This window comes from Neofelis nebulosa, chromosome 15 (genome assembly GCF_028018385.1).
Source record: "Neofelis nebulosa isolate mNeoNeb1 chromosome 15, mNeoNeb1.pri, whole genome shotgun sequence".
Taxonomy (NCBI): domain Eukaryota; kingdom Metazoa; phylum Chordata; class Mammalia; order Carnivora; family Felidae; genus Neofelis; species Neofelis nebulosa.
Genome location: NC_080796.1, coordinates 39,838,582 through 39,855,996, shown reverse-complemented (window position 1 = coordinate 39,855,996; position 17,415 = coordinate 39,838,582). Strand labels below are relative to the sequence as shown.

General features: G+C 47.4%; 1 protein-coding gene across 1 annotated transcript in view; it reads right to left on the bottom strand.

Annotated features, from left to right (window-relative positions):
* Nucleotides 1-17,415, bottom strand: part of LAMB3 (laminin subunit beta 3) — a 37,665-nt gene that overhangs the window by 19,507 nt on the left and 743 nt on the right. The window contains exons 2-6 of the mRNA XM_058701972.1: nucleotides 16,574-16,638; nucleotides 15,617-15,771; nucleotides 4,851-4,965; nucleotides 4,243-4,316; nucleotides 192-383 (exon numbers count right to left, since the gene is read on the bottom strand). Of these exons, the coding sequence (XP_058557955.1) occupies nucleotides 192-383; nucleotides 4,243-4,316; nucleotides 4,851-4,965; nucleotides 15,617-15,771; nucleotides 16,574-16,601 (564 nt within the window). The 5' untranslated portion in view covers nucleotides 16,602-16,638. The remainder of the gene's footprint in view (nucleotides 1-191; nucleotides 384-4,242; nucleotides 4,317-4,850; nucleotides 4,966-15,616; nucleotides 15,772-16,573; nucleotides 16,639-17,415) is intronic.

The following is a 17,415-nucleotide window of genomic DNA, read 5'->3' as shown; positions in this document are numbered from 1 at the left end:
AGTAGCAAAGGGGACAAACAGCAAATATTCTGAAAGCGGCCAGAGAGGTCATTATTGGAGGGAGCAGGAAAAACAGCAAGGTGCACTGACGTCTTCTCCAGAGGCTGGGTGACCGTGTGAGCAAATGTGATGTCAGGGACCTCCCCTCCCCCACCAACCCGTGCCTATTTTTGCGAATCCCCTCTACCTACCTTCCCCCCGTCCAGATGCCCGTTAGGCCTCTGGGGCAAGGACTGGCACCGAACATCCTGCCAGCTCTGAGGCTGGCCCTGACGGACCCGGGGGAAGACGGAGGCGCAGTCAGCAGCCAGGTACTGGTACACCTGCCAGGTGTTGCCGAAGTCTGTGGACCGCTCAATCAGCATCCCGGCGGGCAAGGGCCCCTGCAGAGGCACAGACAGGGTGGGGGCCTGAGTGAAGAGAAGGGGCCACTGGAGAGACATCATCACCAAAAAGCCTCCTAAAGATGCACTGGTGGTCCCTGAGAATCACAGTGAGGGAAGGAGAACGGGGCGAGAGGGAGCGAGTGGGCTTCAGGGCATCCAGGTCCGACGGCAGACACCCTGGCCAACACTGGAAAGCCCCATCGGGTTTTCCCCAGGGGGACCGTGGAAAGCAGGAGAACGGTGATCTACATTCCAGAAGGCATGATTATGATCCTAGTTCAGCGCACCATGCAGGTGGCCAGGCCAGAACATTCTCCCATGGTACTTCCCACAGTCAGCTGTCTGGGCCCTCCAAACCTCTCTCCCCACGTCACTGGAGAGGTCTTTCTAGATGACTACTTGACCATGTCACTCCTGCTCCAGGCCCCTCAGTGGATGTGCATTAGCTAGAGATGAAATGCAAGCCTCTCAGCATGACACATTGTGTCCTTCCACCCTCGGTGGTTTCACCCACTTCTCGTGGCTTTCAGTGCGGTCTCCGTGCTGACGGCTCCCAGCTTGGACTGTTTCCTCCAAACAGACCCACATCAGGCCCTGTCTCCTGCGGCAGAGCACAGCCCCCTGATCTCCCAAGTAGGTGCCACCTGATTTCCTTGTTCACTCTCACCTCGGTTAGGCCCTCCACCTATAGACAGGATGTCCTTTTTAAAACATAAAATGGACTGTGTCACTCCTCTGCCAAAAACCCTAGAATAGCTTCCCACTATTTTTTTCCGGCTTATTGAGATCCTATTGACCTCTAATATATGTAAGTTTAAGGTGTCCAACATGATGATTTTTGACGCATGCACAAATTGCAAAATGAATACTGCAATAATTAACACATCCAGCCCCTCACATAATTACCATCTTGTGTGTGTGGTGATAAAAGTTAAGATTTATACTCTTAACCACTTTCAGGTATATAACAGTGTTGTTAAGTATAGTTACCAGGCTGTATATCAGATTTCCAGAACTTACTCATCTTGCAGCTGGAAGTTTGCACCCTTTGACCAATACCTCCCCATCTCCCCCACCCCCGAACCCCTGGCAACCACCATTCTACTCTATTTGCTTGAATTCAGCTTTTTTGGATTCCACGTATCAGGGAGACCACATGGTGTTTGTCTTTCTTTGTCCGACTTATTTCACTTAGCAGAATGCCCTCAAAGCCCACCTATGTTGTCACAAAAGGCAAGATTTCCTTCTTTTTTATAGCTGAATATCCCATTGTGTATCCCATTTTATAGCTGAATATCCCATTGTGTATAGCTATAGATTACATTTTCTCTGTCCATTCATCTACTGATGGACACTGGGCTTGTTTCCATGTCTCGCCTATTTTGAATAATGCTGTGGTGAACATAAGGGTGCAGATATCTCCTCGGAAGGTTGATTTCATTTCCTTCCCATATAGACCCTGGTGGAATTGCTGGATTATGGTAGTTCTATCTGTAGTTTCTGGAGGAACCTCCATATTATTTTCATTAGTGGCTGCACTAATTTACATTCCCACCAACAGTGCATAAGGGTTCCTTTTTCTCCACATCTTCGCCAACATGCACCTCTTGTCCTTTAAGACTAGCTGTTCTAACAAGCGTGAGGTGATATATCAGTGTGGTTTTGATTTGCATTTTTCTGATGATTAATGGTGTTGAGCACCCTTTCATTTGCCTTCTGGCCATCTGTACATCTTCTTGGAAGAAATGTCTACTCAAGTCCTCTGCCTGCTACTCTTGAATAAATCCTAACCCCTCACCAAGGGTGAAGGGGTCCCGTCTCCTCACCTCATCTCATGCCCTGTGCACCTCCATCTCTTCAAGCCATGGGTCATACCAAGTTCATTCCCTCCTCAGAGACCTTTGTTCGGGTTGTTTCTTCTGCCTGGAATGTTCCTCCCCCTGGTGGGTTCCTTCTCAATTTTTGTTCTCAGCTTAAATGTCACTTCCCCACAAGATTTTTCATACCTTTGCATTCTTCTGCCCACATCCTGCCCACTCTACCCCATTCCAGAATTTACTTTGTTTCCTTCTTAAATATCACCACAATTTCTAATAATTTATTTGTTGGCTGCCTGCGTTTTCTTCCTCTCCAGGAGCCCAGGTTTCCCAGCCTTTATACTGTTCATATTTGGAGTTGGATAATTCCTTGTGTGGACCATCCTGATCACTGCAGGATGGTTAGCAGCATCCCTGACCTCTACTCACTAGACATCACTAGATGTGTAATAGTCACACCCACAGTTGTGACAACCAAAAACATCTCCAGATCTCCAAATATCCCCTAATTGAGAACCACTACAGTAAACCATAGGCCTCCTTGTCTGTCTTGTGCACAGTTGCACCCCCAACACCTAACACACAGGAGGCACTTAGTCATTTGTTGAATGAAGAATGGATGAATCTTTAGTCTACTTCCTCCCTCCCCATTTACGTCTGCAAACTCGTCTCTCACCAGGTGGTAGCCTTCCACATCCTTACTTCTCACCACCTTATACATATTTTCCCTTCCAGACCTTGTGTGCATTCCCTTGCCCCCTCCTCAGTTACATACCTTCTTGCCTCTTGCCTCCAGGCCTTTGCACTTTATGGGGGGTTTTTGCCCAGAATGGACTTTGCCCTTTACCTGGTTATCAGTGGCCTGCAAAGATTCATCTTTTCCTGGGTACATGCTATGACTTACTCCCCGAAGACAGATCAAATTGGACGTCTCACTCTGTGCTCCCCAGCACCTCTTCCTAATCAGAGTACACATCATCTCACTGTCGGTCCTTTGTCTTCCTGACATACACTGAAGCAGCATGACAGCCATGATTTAGCTCTATTCATCTTTTTATCCCTAACACCTGGCACCAAACCTAACATAAAACCAGTGTTCAATATGTGTGTGGCAAGAATGGACAAAGGGATGAGTGAGTAATGAAAAAGCAACGCGACTAACAATATCCGTCCAGATGAATGTTGCCCTTCAGCGCTGTCACCTTTAGAGACTGGGCATTTATTCAGATGATGCTGCCATTTCTCAAAATACTTTTGACCTTTTCTTGAGGAGAGGATCTCAAAGTTAACTTTCTGAGTCAAGTCAGAAGTGAGATCCTATTGCATCTTTTTCACGGTTCATTCTAACTTCTGAAAATGATTTCACCCTTCCTGATCTAATCTTATTGACCAAGCTTGACCGTTAAGTATTTGACTATTTCTGTAGAAAGAATAAAATCAAATCTTCTCTGGAAAAAAAAAAAAAAGACTCGTGACAAATGAACAAAAACATTCCCTCCAAAAGGAGTATCTGAGGATGCTAGTATACAAGCAGAATCCAAAAGTATTCTGGGAAGTAATAGCAGTGAGTGAGTAGATTGTCCACCAAGAGGGCTGTTCCAAGAGCACATCTTTCATGGATATGGGCCACTTATTGGCCATTTATTAAACTCAACCTCATCAGCAAAATTAGTAAACCCATCAAGAATATACACCTGTATAATAATTGACTGGGCCAAGCGGAATTGGTACTTGGCAGAGCTGAATTAATTAGATGGGTCGAGGACGGGGGATGCAGAGAGAAAGTGGATATATATCCACTGCGTGGCCAGGACTGGAAGCCTGGAGGTGCCACTGTGCTCCCAGGAGTGGGCCTCTGTTGTCACCATGATAGAGATTCAGGGTAAGTGTCACCTCAGCCTAGGGAAGTGGCGCCTACCTACCATATGATGCCATCACCCTAAGCCTAGGGAGACAAGGACGCTGTGCTTCCTATAAGCCCAAGCCCAAATGGCCCAGGGTCCCCCTCTCCCATCCACTGCCATCCTTAGGAAGCACACCTTAAAATCCATCATGATGTCTTGAAGCTGGAACCTCCTGTCCAGGTCCAACTGCAGAGAGACAGGATTCACATCTGGAAGGACAAAAAGTAGAAACTTTAGACCAGGAAATTCTACCTTCCCAGCCCTGAAGAAGGCTCTGGACTCCACTAGCTCTCGGAAGTCAGAAACCTCGATCCTCCAATTCTCCTCTTGGAGAGGAATGGTACCAGCATGCTTTTACTTGTATTTCCTACTCAAGATCCTATCTGTCCTTGGCCAAGTTTCCTTCCCATCATCTCTTGATGACCCTAACACACTAAGAGATTTCAACTTGTCTGTTCTACAAGCCCCATTCCTTCAGTGAGCTCATTGTAACTAATGGGGTGAAATAAAGGCATTTCTCTCTTGCTCCTTTTACCCATTCCTTGACTTCCAGTAAATTCTTCTAGCTACAGCATTCAAAAGTTCTCAAATACAGAGGCGGTAGGTACTGCCTGTTAACCACACATGTCCCACCTCCATAAGAAATGCCTAGAACACCCCAAGGGTTCCCAGGAAACTTCCAGCCACCCCCACGCTGTGGGAGCCTCCACCAGTTTACGCCCTTACAGGAGGCTGGCGCTTACCATTCTGGGACTGCCACCAGCGCATGGGGCCTGAGGATGAAACCACATTCTCCACTCGGTGGCCATTGTAATTATGAGGCAACCTGGAGTCACACTTGCAACATTTCATCCGCCACTGAGGGACAGGGAGACAAGAGAGCCTTGTGAGTGGGGTCCAGGGAAGACTCTCCCTTACGTCCTGAGAGCCTAGAACATTCCCTCTGTGAAACCCTACCCCCAGGGATCCACTTATTTCATTAATACCCTTGGAAGGATTAGCCTCTTAAAACAAGGCTATTGTCATCTTTGACTTTAATTCTTTTGTCTCCCTCCTAACACATAGCAAAGTGAATAGCAAATAGGCGTTACTGCTAGGAAAGAGATGTGAGGTAGCAGCAAACTCTGGTACAGAACATTGCCTCAAAGAAAAACTTGGAAAGAGTACCAAGAGCAAAACGAAGAAAAGATGAGGGATTTGCATGAATGTAGCATCTTCTGTGTGCTAGGTATAGGCTGGAGAGTTTTAGATCTCATCTGACCTAATCCTGGAGGCCTGGAGAAAACTGGGTTTCTGAGCATGAGGGAGAGGGGACACAGCAAAAAAAGGACAAGGGAATTTGGAGTTCCAGTCCTAGCTCTGTTACCCCATCTTCTAGGCTCAGTTTTCTCCTGTGCAGGTAGAGTGGAGGTTAGAATACAGTCATTCAATCATTCAGCAAATATTTACTGAGTGCGTACTATGTGCTAGACCCCGCTCTGGGCCCTGGAGTTATACTAGTGAACAAAATGAAGACCCTGCCCTCAGAGAGCCAACATTCTAGTAACATCTGGATGATCTCAAAGGCCTTCCAGCACTGACATCTGAGACTTGAGGACCCTTCTCAGGTTTGGCATTCCCTACCCACAGGAGAGAATCTAAGGGTCCCCGACCAAGTGGAGCTTTGTAGGTAGGTGGTCCCAAGGCCAGGAATGTTGCAGCCTTGGGGCTCAGGGCAAGAGTTCTCACATGAAGATCGAGGCAGCCAAAAAGGAAACAGCCTCACTGGGGAGCTCCCTCCCAAATCACACCTTCCTTGGCCTGCCCAAGCCCTGGGGTGACCCAAGTGACACAAGAACTGAACCCCATGGACTCCACAGCAGGTGGAGACCAGCAAGCAAAAGAATAGGGCCATAGAACATGACCCTTGCTCTTTAAGTTTATGTGTGTGCGCGTATGTGTGCATGTGTGCATGCACACGTACCCCCCCACAGAGACAGCACAACCTTGTCCCAGCTCCCCCATGCAACACAAATAAACTCTGTTTTCTCTGAGTAACCAAGGCACCAAACCTTGTGCCCAGAGTAGAGAACACTATTCGGAGGGCTCCATATTCATCCACAAGTAGAAGCAAGGCTTGGACAAGAATCTCCTTCTGGGTGGGGACAACCGTATCTCCAAACACCCATGCCTCTGCTTTCCCCTAAGGCCTCTACTCACCAGAACCAGGGGAAAGCTCTGGCTTGTCCAAGGCCTTCCTGCTCCTGAACCTCTAGCCTGACCAGGGAAGGTGATAAGCCAATAAGGCTGATGTGATGTCTTAGAATGGGTAGTGTCCCCTGAACTAATTAACGTGACAGGTCAGTCCCAAAGGGATTGAGTTAATATGCTGAGCCTGTGCCTGGGGTTATGGGAACTCCTTGCCCAACACCCATCCTCCCTCCCCACGGCTGACAAAGCTTGGGACAGGGCAGAAGGAGAAGGGGAGCCAGGAGTCCTGGTTCCTGGAAACTCTACTTCCCACCCCACTTTCCAGTTCTCACCTGCATATGAGAGAATTGTCACCCATCCTGCTGCTCAGAGGTTTCTTCATCACGACCAAACGTGTTTTATTAAACAATAATTTTTTGGTATTTAATGTTCAAATAATGGCTGGCATGCATGCTCTGTATGGAGCACTCAATGCCCTGTCCATTCCTTCCCCAGCTACATATTCCTTCAGGGTTCAGATCTCCACTTGAAATGTTGGGCATTTATTGTCTATTTATTTGCTTATATTGTTTGTTTACCCTCTGCCTCCTTCTGCTAAACATGTATACTCCACGAGGGCTTCCTCTCCTGTATTCCCAGTGCTTAAAAAAGTGCCCAGCACATAGTAGGCCCTTAATACTTAATGAATACCAAATACTCAATGACTGCCAACATTGTAATTATTACTAAACATTCCCTTACTGCAGTCATGGAGTTTAAAACGAGGGGTGGGGAAGAGAGGAGGTAATAGAACATCAGCATTATGTGACAGAGAGCTTGCCGTGGGCTAGGTACTGTACCCAGGTAATAAGGAGTATTTTTCCTATTTTACATTTGTGAAAGGTGAGGCTCAAAAGGCTAGCGAGTTTTCTGCTGATAGCCAATGTCGGCACCAACACAACACCAGAGAGGGTCCCCTACCAACCCCCCTCCTCTCCCTCTTTCCCTCTCCCTTCCTCCATCAATGTTGCCCTCTCACTTCTGCTAGGAAGCCAGGTGGGTCCACAGACATCACGGAAGCACAGTAAAGGGTGACAATCTCTGTCTCACTCAAAGGGCTTGGCCTCACCGTGTAGCTGACCATGGGGGAGTATAAGTTGGAGAAAGCACTTTGGGAAGAAAGCTGGTTTCTCAGGCTGACCCAGCTCAGTTAACACAGAAACTGTAGATGTGTCAGTGGCTGAAATAAATACCTGAGCACTTAAAATAATCCTTTCTGGGCAAGAGAAGCCTCTTGCTGGAATCTGACTCTCCTCCAGAATCCTATTTTGGTCCCTGGCAGTGAGCATGCCCTTCTCCCCACTCTGCACAGCCTCTCGGGGCAAACTTTTCCACTCCCCATCCTCCGTCTACACTCAGCACATGTCCTGCAGAGAGACAAGGGCCAGCTGCCTTCCGGCCGCCTGTCACCAGAGCTCTCTCCTCAGCTCTGCTGGGACCCGATCCCAGCCTGTTCCCCGGCCAAGCAAGCACCAGAAACAAGGCTCTTTCTTTCCTCGGGCCTGGGGCACAGGGGCTAGAACAACTCAACCTGGAACTGAAAAATGACCTTCATGGTCCCAAAAGATGAAATATTATGTAACTATTAAAAAGACTGGTCACAAGAAGTTTTCAATGACATGGGGAAAATGCTTACCATATTTTGTTTTATGAAGAAAAACAGCTGGGAATAAATGTATATAGGTCATGATTATATATATATATATATATATATATATATATATATATGATGTATACATATATCATATATATACATCATATATATGTTTAAAGGAATATAATATAAATATAAATAAATAAATATAATATAAAAGGAATATATATATGTATATTTTAAAGGAATAGAAAGTGTTTGGAAGGACATATACCAACAGATTAGGTTGAACAGATGAAATTACTTCAGCCAATCTGACCTACAAAAATGGCAATGGCATGCAATTTAACCTAATATATCTGGGTAATCGGATAATAAGGAACTCTTTTCCTTATATGTTATTCTTTAATAATTTTAAACTTTAGTACCTTGGAGATACACACACACACACACACACACACACACACACTTTTATGCCCAGGAAAGTAGACATTATAAAACTAAACAAACTAAAAATCTCCAGGGTGTTCAGTATGGGCTTTTTACCCTGCCTCCTGGCCCAGTCTTCGGAGTCAGCTGGGGGTACCCAGTGCCTGTTCCACTTCCCTTCCACGTGTGCAGAGACTGATGGAAGATCAGATACCCGCGTGGGCTTAAAACCTACGTGCTGCTTATCCTAGTAACATAGCTAAAGGAGGGATTTATTACAATCCTTAGAGACAGGCTAAGCCAACAGGCTTGGGCCAGGTATTTTAAGTAGCTCTGCTCGTCAACTAGCTAGCTGGCTGGAGACCTGAAATAGAGCAGCTTATGGCAGAAGCCCACGTGAAGACAAGCTGCTAACTTTCTCTTTTCCTCTGTATCTCAGTTTCCCTTTCTATCTATTCTTGCATGCTTATATGAGTACGTGTATAAACGTGCGTGTGTGATTATCAATGCGAGGTTCTTCCCCTCATGTGTGTCAGGCGCTTCCATCTCTCCCAGAGGTGGAAGGTCTCAGCTGCAGCAGCCTCCCTCTGGGGTCAACTAGTGAGCGTTCTCCTGGCTGCACGACCTCAGAGACGCGGCAGTATTATCAGTTCAGCCTGTCAGGCCTCCAGCCAGTTTGGCTCCTACTTACTCTCCATCTGGAAAGGTTGGGCCTCTTCCCTCATCCTAGAGCTTTCTAGAAGCTCAGCAGTCTGGGGGGAAGAGAAATCCTCCCAGAGAGCTAGGGGGAGAGCAAAGGAGAGAGCAAGAGCCAGCAGGAGCCTGAATCACAGTGGAAATGGGTGGGAAAAGGAAGGTAAACGCAAATCAAAGCTCTGTGCCTTTGTAGAACACAGAGCTAACTCTAGGGGGAAATAGGAAAACAGCCTCTGGTTTTCATGGCCCAGTTCCCTGCCATGAGCAAGCCAGTGGCTGCCTGTGTCTATCTAAGGAGATATCATCAGGGTCATGGCTGCCAGCCAGGGCCAAAAGAAAGGAAGCCGAGACCAAAAAAAAAAAAAAGAAAAGAAAAGAAAAGAAAAAAAATCCAGCTGCCTGCAAGAAAAGACATTCTCTCCACTTCAGCTTCCTCATTGGTAATATGCAGGGGTGGAATGAGATAATGAAGTTCCCTCTTGCTCTAACATGCTATTAGAATTCTTCCCTACTCCAGCTTATCTGCTCAGAAGTTTAAAAACACTCCAAACAAGAATGCAAAGGAAGGAAGAAAAGAAAAAAAAAAGACACTGACCAGATGCTGTACTAGAGCAATACTCTTCTCAGCTAAGTGGGCAGAAGAAGGAGCCCTTAAGGTCATTGGTCAGCAAGGCCTCCATTAAACCCCACTGGGATCCAGAAGCCTCAGCCTTTCTACATTCGTGGATATTGCCATTAAAGGTCAAAAGTTGGGTTCCACTATGGTGCTGAGTGGGAGGAAAGCCCCAGTTCTATAAGGCACTTTCAACTTCATCTTCTCTCATCATGAAATAACATCTTCACCAAAGCCTTAAGCACTGCCCTTATCACCATCCAAAGTAAGTTCAGTAGGCTGACTTTCTGAAGCTGATTAAAGATGATGTGCACCACACACCCACAAATTACACTGCACCAGGCTCTCTCCTGAGCACTGTGCATACATTATCTCCTTCCATCCTTCCAAAATCTCTGAGGTAGGTATTTTACATTAAATGATGGGTATACTCATTTGACAGATAAGAAAGCAAGTCTTAGAGAGTTAAGAAATGTGTCCAAGTTCATAAAGCTAGGAAGAGATGAAGCAGGGATTTCTGTCCCAAAGTATCTGCCTTTAAATTTTCTATTCCTGTTCTGATCCAAGGGACACAGTGGTGACTTGGCAGCCACTGGCAGGGACCAGAATTGGTTGTCAGGATGCTCCCTCTCTTCTTCCCTGGGAAGGACAGCCTCAGCCCCAGCCTGGACCTTTACAGAAACAGAGATATTTCCCTAAACCTGAGTGCAGGGAATCCTTTGCCTGTCTGGACCTCTGTAGGCTCTGCCAGTAACAATGGTTCCTATAGCCTCCAAAGACAAAGAAGCAAAGTAGGTCTGCAAAATGTTGCCTAGAGACTTCTAGGGACCTGAACCCCAAAAGCAATTGAGTGAGAGACCAGGCCAGCAAAGTTTAAGGCCACCTGGTTGGTCCAGGCCTTCCCATCACATCTTTCCCTCCTCTTCTGTACTTTTAGCCTACAAGCTGTGCTTCCCAGCCCATAACAATCAGGCACCCAGAATCTCAGATTCCACCAACCCGGGTTTTTCTTCCTTCTGTTAGCAACATTATCCCCCAGTGTCCCTATCCACTTCCTCCTAGCCCTCAAAACTTACCCATCCTCGGTTTCACTTTCTTGGAACCCTTTTCAAAAGCCACAGCTCATTTTCTGACAAGCAAACCCTTGTTGAAATATAAATGGTTGATGATATGGTGCCTTTCCCAAGAGCGTTTGTATTTTAAACAAGGAATTCAACAATGCTTCATCCAAAAGAGTGAATCCCCAATGGCAGGAGCTTTGGAAGTTTCAGAATGTCTGAGAGCTTCTGGGAAATGGGAGGGCAGACATTTTGGTTAGAGACAGTCTCAAAGTCTTCTGTGGGCACAGGATAAGGATCTCAGGATATATATGAACATATCCTCTGTCTACACATTAGCCATGCCAAAGGTTAAGAAAACAGACAATTGTCAAAGAAAGTCAGTGTTTGTTGGGGTTTGTGAATGTGGGTGTGGGTGCACTTACATGCATGTGTGCAAGTGTGTGCCTGTATGTTTGTGTGTGTTGGGGAGGAGGGGATGTGAACTGGATACTGCTCTTCAGCTTGTTTCCAAAAGATCAAAATGACAGCTATTTGGTTTACACAGCTAATTAACCTAAGGTGTGCATTATGTAAAACTGTTATTAAGGTAGCTGAGTAATTAAGTTTTCCCTAGAAAGGGAGGGAGTGGGAGATAAATAAGCATTTAGGGGAGCAGACACAACATTGGAGGAGACATTGTCAGAAGCAGAAATCAGGGCTGGGAAGCTTCCAGGCAAAACCCACTAGTTTCTGGGGAGCCTGCACCAGCCCAGAGATGATCACATGGCATGGCTCAGCCCCTGCCAGTACTTGCCTGAGAGAGACCATGAGGAACCCAAAGGGTCACACACAGCCCAGCCATCTCTGAGAAGCAGGCAGAGATGCTAAAGCTAAGCAAACATGAAGGCCAACTAACCCAACTCCTTTATCTCGCAAATGGAGAAGTGGTGGTCTAGAGGGAACCCATGGGCTAGTAAGGTTCCATCCCTAATCTAAGTGTCACAGCCAGGATCAGAACCAGAGAGTCCTCACTACCTGTCAGGGTGACTTCATTGACCATAATTGTCTCCAGAGTCTCCAACAGTCCACTGCAAATCAGATTGGCAGCAGCCACTTGGAAGCAGAGTGGGCTGGCCCAAGGATGGGTTGATTTCCATAAGTATGTGAGTGTGTGTCCTAATCAGGGAAGAAATGCTCAGGAGTATGATTCAGAGATGAGGCAGCCTTTGCACGCAGACACAGGTGCCAGTAGGCAGGTGTGTAAGGGAAGAGGGGATGGAACATTTAGCATCTTGCAGACACTAGCCATGGTCACTTTGCTCATTCCTTTGTACAGTCCTCACAACAACTCATTGGAGTGGGTGCTGTCATTACTCTCATTTTTCCAATGAGGAACTGATGCTCAGGGAGAGCACAGAAGCAAACAAGGATAAGGGGGCAACACAGATGTTCTTTGGAGCTTTAGGGAACAGCGAGTTTATCCAGAGGTTAGCTAGGAGCTAGAGAAAGGAGAGCAAGGAAACAGGGCCATCCTGGTAAAGAACAGCCTGGGCCCAAGCTTAGATAGTTAAAGGTCAGGACCAGAGGGGCAAAGTTGGGGGTGGGGTGCCATAAGGCCAAGCTGACCAAGTCCTATGTCCATTGCAAGGGATGCAGTATGGACCCCAAAATCTCAGAAGCAAGCTCTTGAGGCTGATGGGGTTTAGCTACTGAGACCAAATCAGGGAGAGGAGGTAGGATGCCAACAGGCAAAGACTGGCACACAAAAAAGGAGCTACACTCTGAGACCAGGAGCTGGGAGAGACAATTTTGGAACTGGAAGGAGTCCCCACTGCTCCTGCAATTCCCATTCCACTGAGTCCCTCTGGGGTGGACAGCAGGGGAATGAGCAGTGCAGAACGTCCAAGAGTCATAAATCTCCAATGCGCTTGCATTCGTGCCACATCAGTGGGCAGGCAGCAGGTGCTGGGTAAGGCTGTAATTGGCTCAGGGCTCACCATGTCACAGAAATAGAACAGAGGCACTAACCAGAAGCTTCGACTTAAGGCAGGTGTGTATATCAGGGCAGGAGCTGGTAGAAAGGGGTGAGGGAGAGAAGGGGGAGGGGAGGGCACTAGCAGTGAGGTTCTGCATCATGTCTCATCTCCAGCCAGGGCTGGCCAGGACACCCCCCATCTCTAAGTACTCAGAAAACTCAACACCTGTGTGTTTCCATCAGAAATTTGGGGTCCCAGCACACACCCAGACCCTCCCAATAGCTCACAGAGATAACAAGTGTCACCACATGAAGTATCATGAAAATAGATTGAGATAGTTTATATAAACCTCTTACTATGATGTCTGGGACACATAATATGTGCCTAATAAATTATAGCTGCTATACATACCATTTGATAATAGAATAAATTAAACTTAAAAACTGGAATTGGAACTCAGCAGAGTTAAAACACTGATTCCTAATTGTCATCACACAGCCACCACAGCACCCAGTGTGTGTCTTTAGTGTATGTCTTCATGGCTGCCACCCAACAGCCTCTAGGAGGTGAGACAGGTAAGAGAGAGGATGAGAAATGAAATAAGGGAGGAGTGGAAGGTAGGGGGAGAGAAGCTGGTTTCCGACAGTCAGCTCATTTCCAGAGAAAGTTGTGGCCAGGAGCAAACCTGCAGACACTTTCATCTAACACTCACTCATGGAAGAGGAAGGAAGTCTTAGAGAGGGGTAATATCTTGCCACAAGTTAGTGGCAGACCTGGGACTACACATTGCATTCAAGATGCCCTATCCTCTACTCTTGAAAAGAGGTTGCATGGCTTTATTCCCCCTTATAGAAAAGGGGGGAAAAAAGCCAATCCTTCTCAACTTTCACAGCAGCAAAATAGCTGATATTTATCCATCCCCAGGGTTGCAAAAGTCTAGACTTCTCTTTTGCAAGCACCACTTTGCTCTCAGGGGGCTATTTAAGAGCAGGGAGGGGAGTTGGCACCCTGGGCATCTGAGAGAGGCAGAGGGCAGGCCAAGGTGAAGCCAAAAGCCCAAGGCTTTGGGGACAGAGGCTGTCCAGACAGGGCTGGGGTTGAGGGGACATGCCAGGACAGGGGCTCTGACTTCTCCTTGCTTCTCCTTCCAGAAGGCAGGCCAGCCTGAGGAAGGAGGTCAGCAGAAGTCTTCCTGAAATTTTTAGACATACCCTAGTAACATGAGATTTTGAGGGTGTGTAGGAAGGGGGTGGCTAAAACCATTCTGTTGCCTAGAAAGCTCAATATTTCCAGGTCCCCTGATGCGTGTGGAGTAATCTGGGCCCACAGGGAGTACTTGTCTTATGCTGGCCATTTTACCCAACACTGTCAAACAGGGTTTCCTATATCCAACTGGGTGAGCAGCAGAAACCACAGCCATCTCTGTTCAGTGCCTCCAAAGCCACTACCCAGTACCATCTGTCATTAAAAGTAGCCAAGAGAACACTGGTGACAAGAAGGCCAGGGAGGCCCAGAGGCGGTATCAGATGCCACCTCCATCATCCCAAGGACAAGGACAGTCTGGAAAGAGGACACCACAGGCTCTCTGTGAACTCAAGTCTCTTTCATGGCAATCAATCTCTCTTACTCCCCTTCTGTCTGTTTCTCTCTTTCTCTCTTTTTCTGAAAAGACTAGAGATTCGAGGAAAACCACTTCCTCACCCACTCCTTTGTCCAAATCTTTGTCTTTGGGGCAGAAAGATGGCCAAATGAGACTTGCAGCTGGGAAACAAGAAAACGCTAAGTGATTTCAACCTTGGTAAACATAAGGCACCAAGAATGATCCCCACCTTATTAAAGAGAAAAGAAAAGACGAGCGCCTGGGTGGCTCAGTCGGTTAAGCGTCCAACTTCGGCTCAGGTCATGATCTCACGGTTCGTGGGTTCGAGCCCTGCGTCAGGCTCTGTGCTGACAGCTCAGAGCCTAGAGCCTGCTTCAGATTTGGTGTCTCCCTCTCTGTCTGCCCCTCCCCTACTCGCATTCTGTCTCTGTCTCAAAAAATAAATAAACATTAAAAAAAAAGTTTAAAAAAGAAAAGAAAGCCAAAGTTCCTACAACAAAGGTCCACGGGGATGTAGAAGAAAAAAAAAACACAAAAGCTCTTTAAAAAACTCAGTTTCCTAATCAGGCAATGTCAATTGACAGGTCCTAGCGTTTGAGTTTCTGGATTTGTTCAGCTTGTGTTCTGACTTATCAGCTGAGCTGCCAAACCTCCTTTCTGGCCTCATCACTTCTTGGTCTATCCTGCTGATTTATGTTCTCCAACAGCAGTTGGGATGTTTCCCACTTTGCCTGAGTGGACCAACGAGGCTGAGAGGTAAGCTGGCTCTTCATACATGATAGTTGCAAAACACAGAAGGTAAACTCCAGCTTATAATCATATATTGTCCCGCTAGCTCTATCCACTCATATCCCAACACTGGCCAAAGAGATGGTGGCAAACGAGTAACCATGGCACAACTTAGCTCATCCCACAGCAAGAACACAACCCAGTGCACACATCCCCCCACCTATGCTCCATCAGCCTTGACTTCATCCACCACCGACATGTTAAACTCTACATACTAAAGGATCAATACTCATCCCATTGTCTGTTCTCAAGACTTGAAAACCTGTCCTGCCCATGCCCAAGGACTGGGGAGAGATTTCAGTTTTATAAGCAGAAGAAGAGAGGAGCCATCCCGCTAACTCTGAGTACATTTTCTCTTGCCCAATGAAGGAGAAAATTCTGTCAAGGCAGTGATCTGGCCTTATATGTTTCTTGCATTCTCCACAGTGCATGAAGCTGGGGCTATACCAAGTACATTCCAGGCATTCTGTGAACAAATGGCAGACTCACACACAGCCCAATCTTGCCTTTTCCAGCCCTGGAGGCCATGGTGGTAGGGCCTACCTCGCCATACTGGGTGCAGTAGGTCTCAGGCTTGGTCAGTCCACAGGTGGATGAAGCATGGAGAAACCGGATCCTCCCAATGAGCAGGTCCCCAACGGGTGGATAGCAGGCCCCACGGGAGCAGGCTTGCTGGGCACACAGGAAACTGGGCAAGACTGAAATCACAAGTGTGCTAAGATACAGCCTAGAGAGAGGAGGGTCCAGCAGGCCACCCAGTATCCCCCAGGGAAGCATAAATCAGCTAGACTAGCATGCTCCCACTTGGTGGTGGTGGTGAGGATTGCAATCCTGATGCTGCTAGGTAAACAAAACAAAACAAAACAAAACAAAACAAAACAAAACCCTGATTTCATGTTCCATAACTCATAACTTAAAAAGGAAAGGAGGGGAAACACTGGCAACCAAAAACCCTGGATGGTCCTGAAATGTGGCATCCATATGTGGCTTTTAGAGTCAAGTTGCAGGCACATGCTCAGCCACCAGGACATACTCCTCAATCTCTTCACTTGCAGCCTGGCCTCCGACAGCAACCAGAGCAGGGCTGGCTGCTGGCCATTTGTGCAACACCAGGAGATGCCTGCAATCTTTCTGCTCCTTTATCTGCAAAGTTGACCCAGCCATACTCAGTGAGTGCCCAGTTACAGACCACTGTAAAATCAAGCCATGATGGCTCTGGAAGCAGCCAGAATGAAAGGCTAGGAAATTAGCTGTGCAGGGCACTTGGGAAACCATGAGCCACCCTCAGGTAGAAATAAGAAGACACTTAGGAACCTCTCATCTTCTCCAAAGGCCCAAATGAGCAGGGAAACCTCATGGGTGCCCCAGTAGACAAGTGCTTCAAGCTCAAGGACTACAGGGTGACAGATGATGTTCATACTTTGGTAAACTATCCTCTTACCCATGGTGTCACCTCCCTGCTATATAACAGGGCTTGGAAAGACGGGAATGGATACTTACCAAAACCCAGGAGTAGGAGTGGCCTCATTTTCAGCCAATAGGGGAATCCCCACAGAGGCTCTCACCTGGGACAGAACAAAGCAGCTTGGATTAAAAAAATCCATAAAACCTCGGGGCATACTAGCCCCCTTTACCTAGGGTCTTGACCTAGGATACTTCCGAGCAGCAGGTACATTTGTAGCCAAAAGCTTGGAAAATGTCAGAGCCCTGAACCCATGTCTGAGCTGGCGTGTGTCTCACAGCATAACCTGGGAAAATGCCATCACCTCACAGACTTCATCTTCCCCCCCCTGAGATGGAAGGGAAAGAGGCTTGGCCCTACCCTGCCCACACAATCGTGGGGAGCAGAAAAGGGCTGGGCCCTTTGCAGAAGAGGAGGTATAGAGGCCTTGTTACTACTCCAAGAAACAGAGTTGGCCTTTCTCAGGGCTTGGCCCAACATCCAGACCCAAAGGTGAGTGGGTCAAAGTGACGGAGGGCCTGGAAGCGAGCTCTCTCTGCCACTGCCATGGTCTCCAGTACCACCCAGGCCACCCTGAGGGTGAGACTGTGGTGGCCACAATTCTGGGCTAAGCAGGTAGCTGGGATGTGATGGGAAGAAAGGGGAGCCTGGCAGAATTTAAAAAGTGAATGACGATTTCATCTGAACTGAAAGCAACTCAAAATGTCTCCCATTTTGGCCCGGGTTGTGCGGGAGGCAGTCCCCAGAATGGGGATTCTGGAGGCTGAGGCTGGATACTCAAAGGGTCCCTCTGGGGGACAGGCAGGCCTACTGTGCTGAGGCAAGCCCCACCCCAGCTCAGGCAGTGCCCAACCCTGTCTTCGTTTGGATGTGTGCCCTG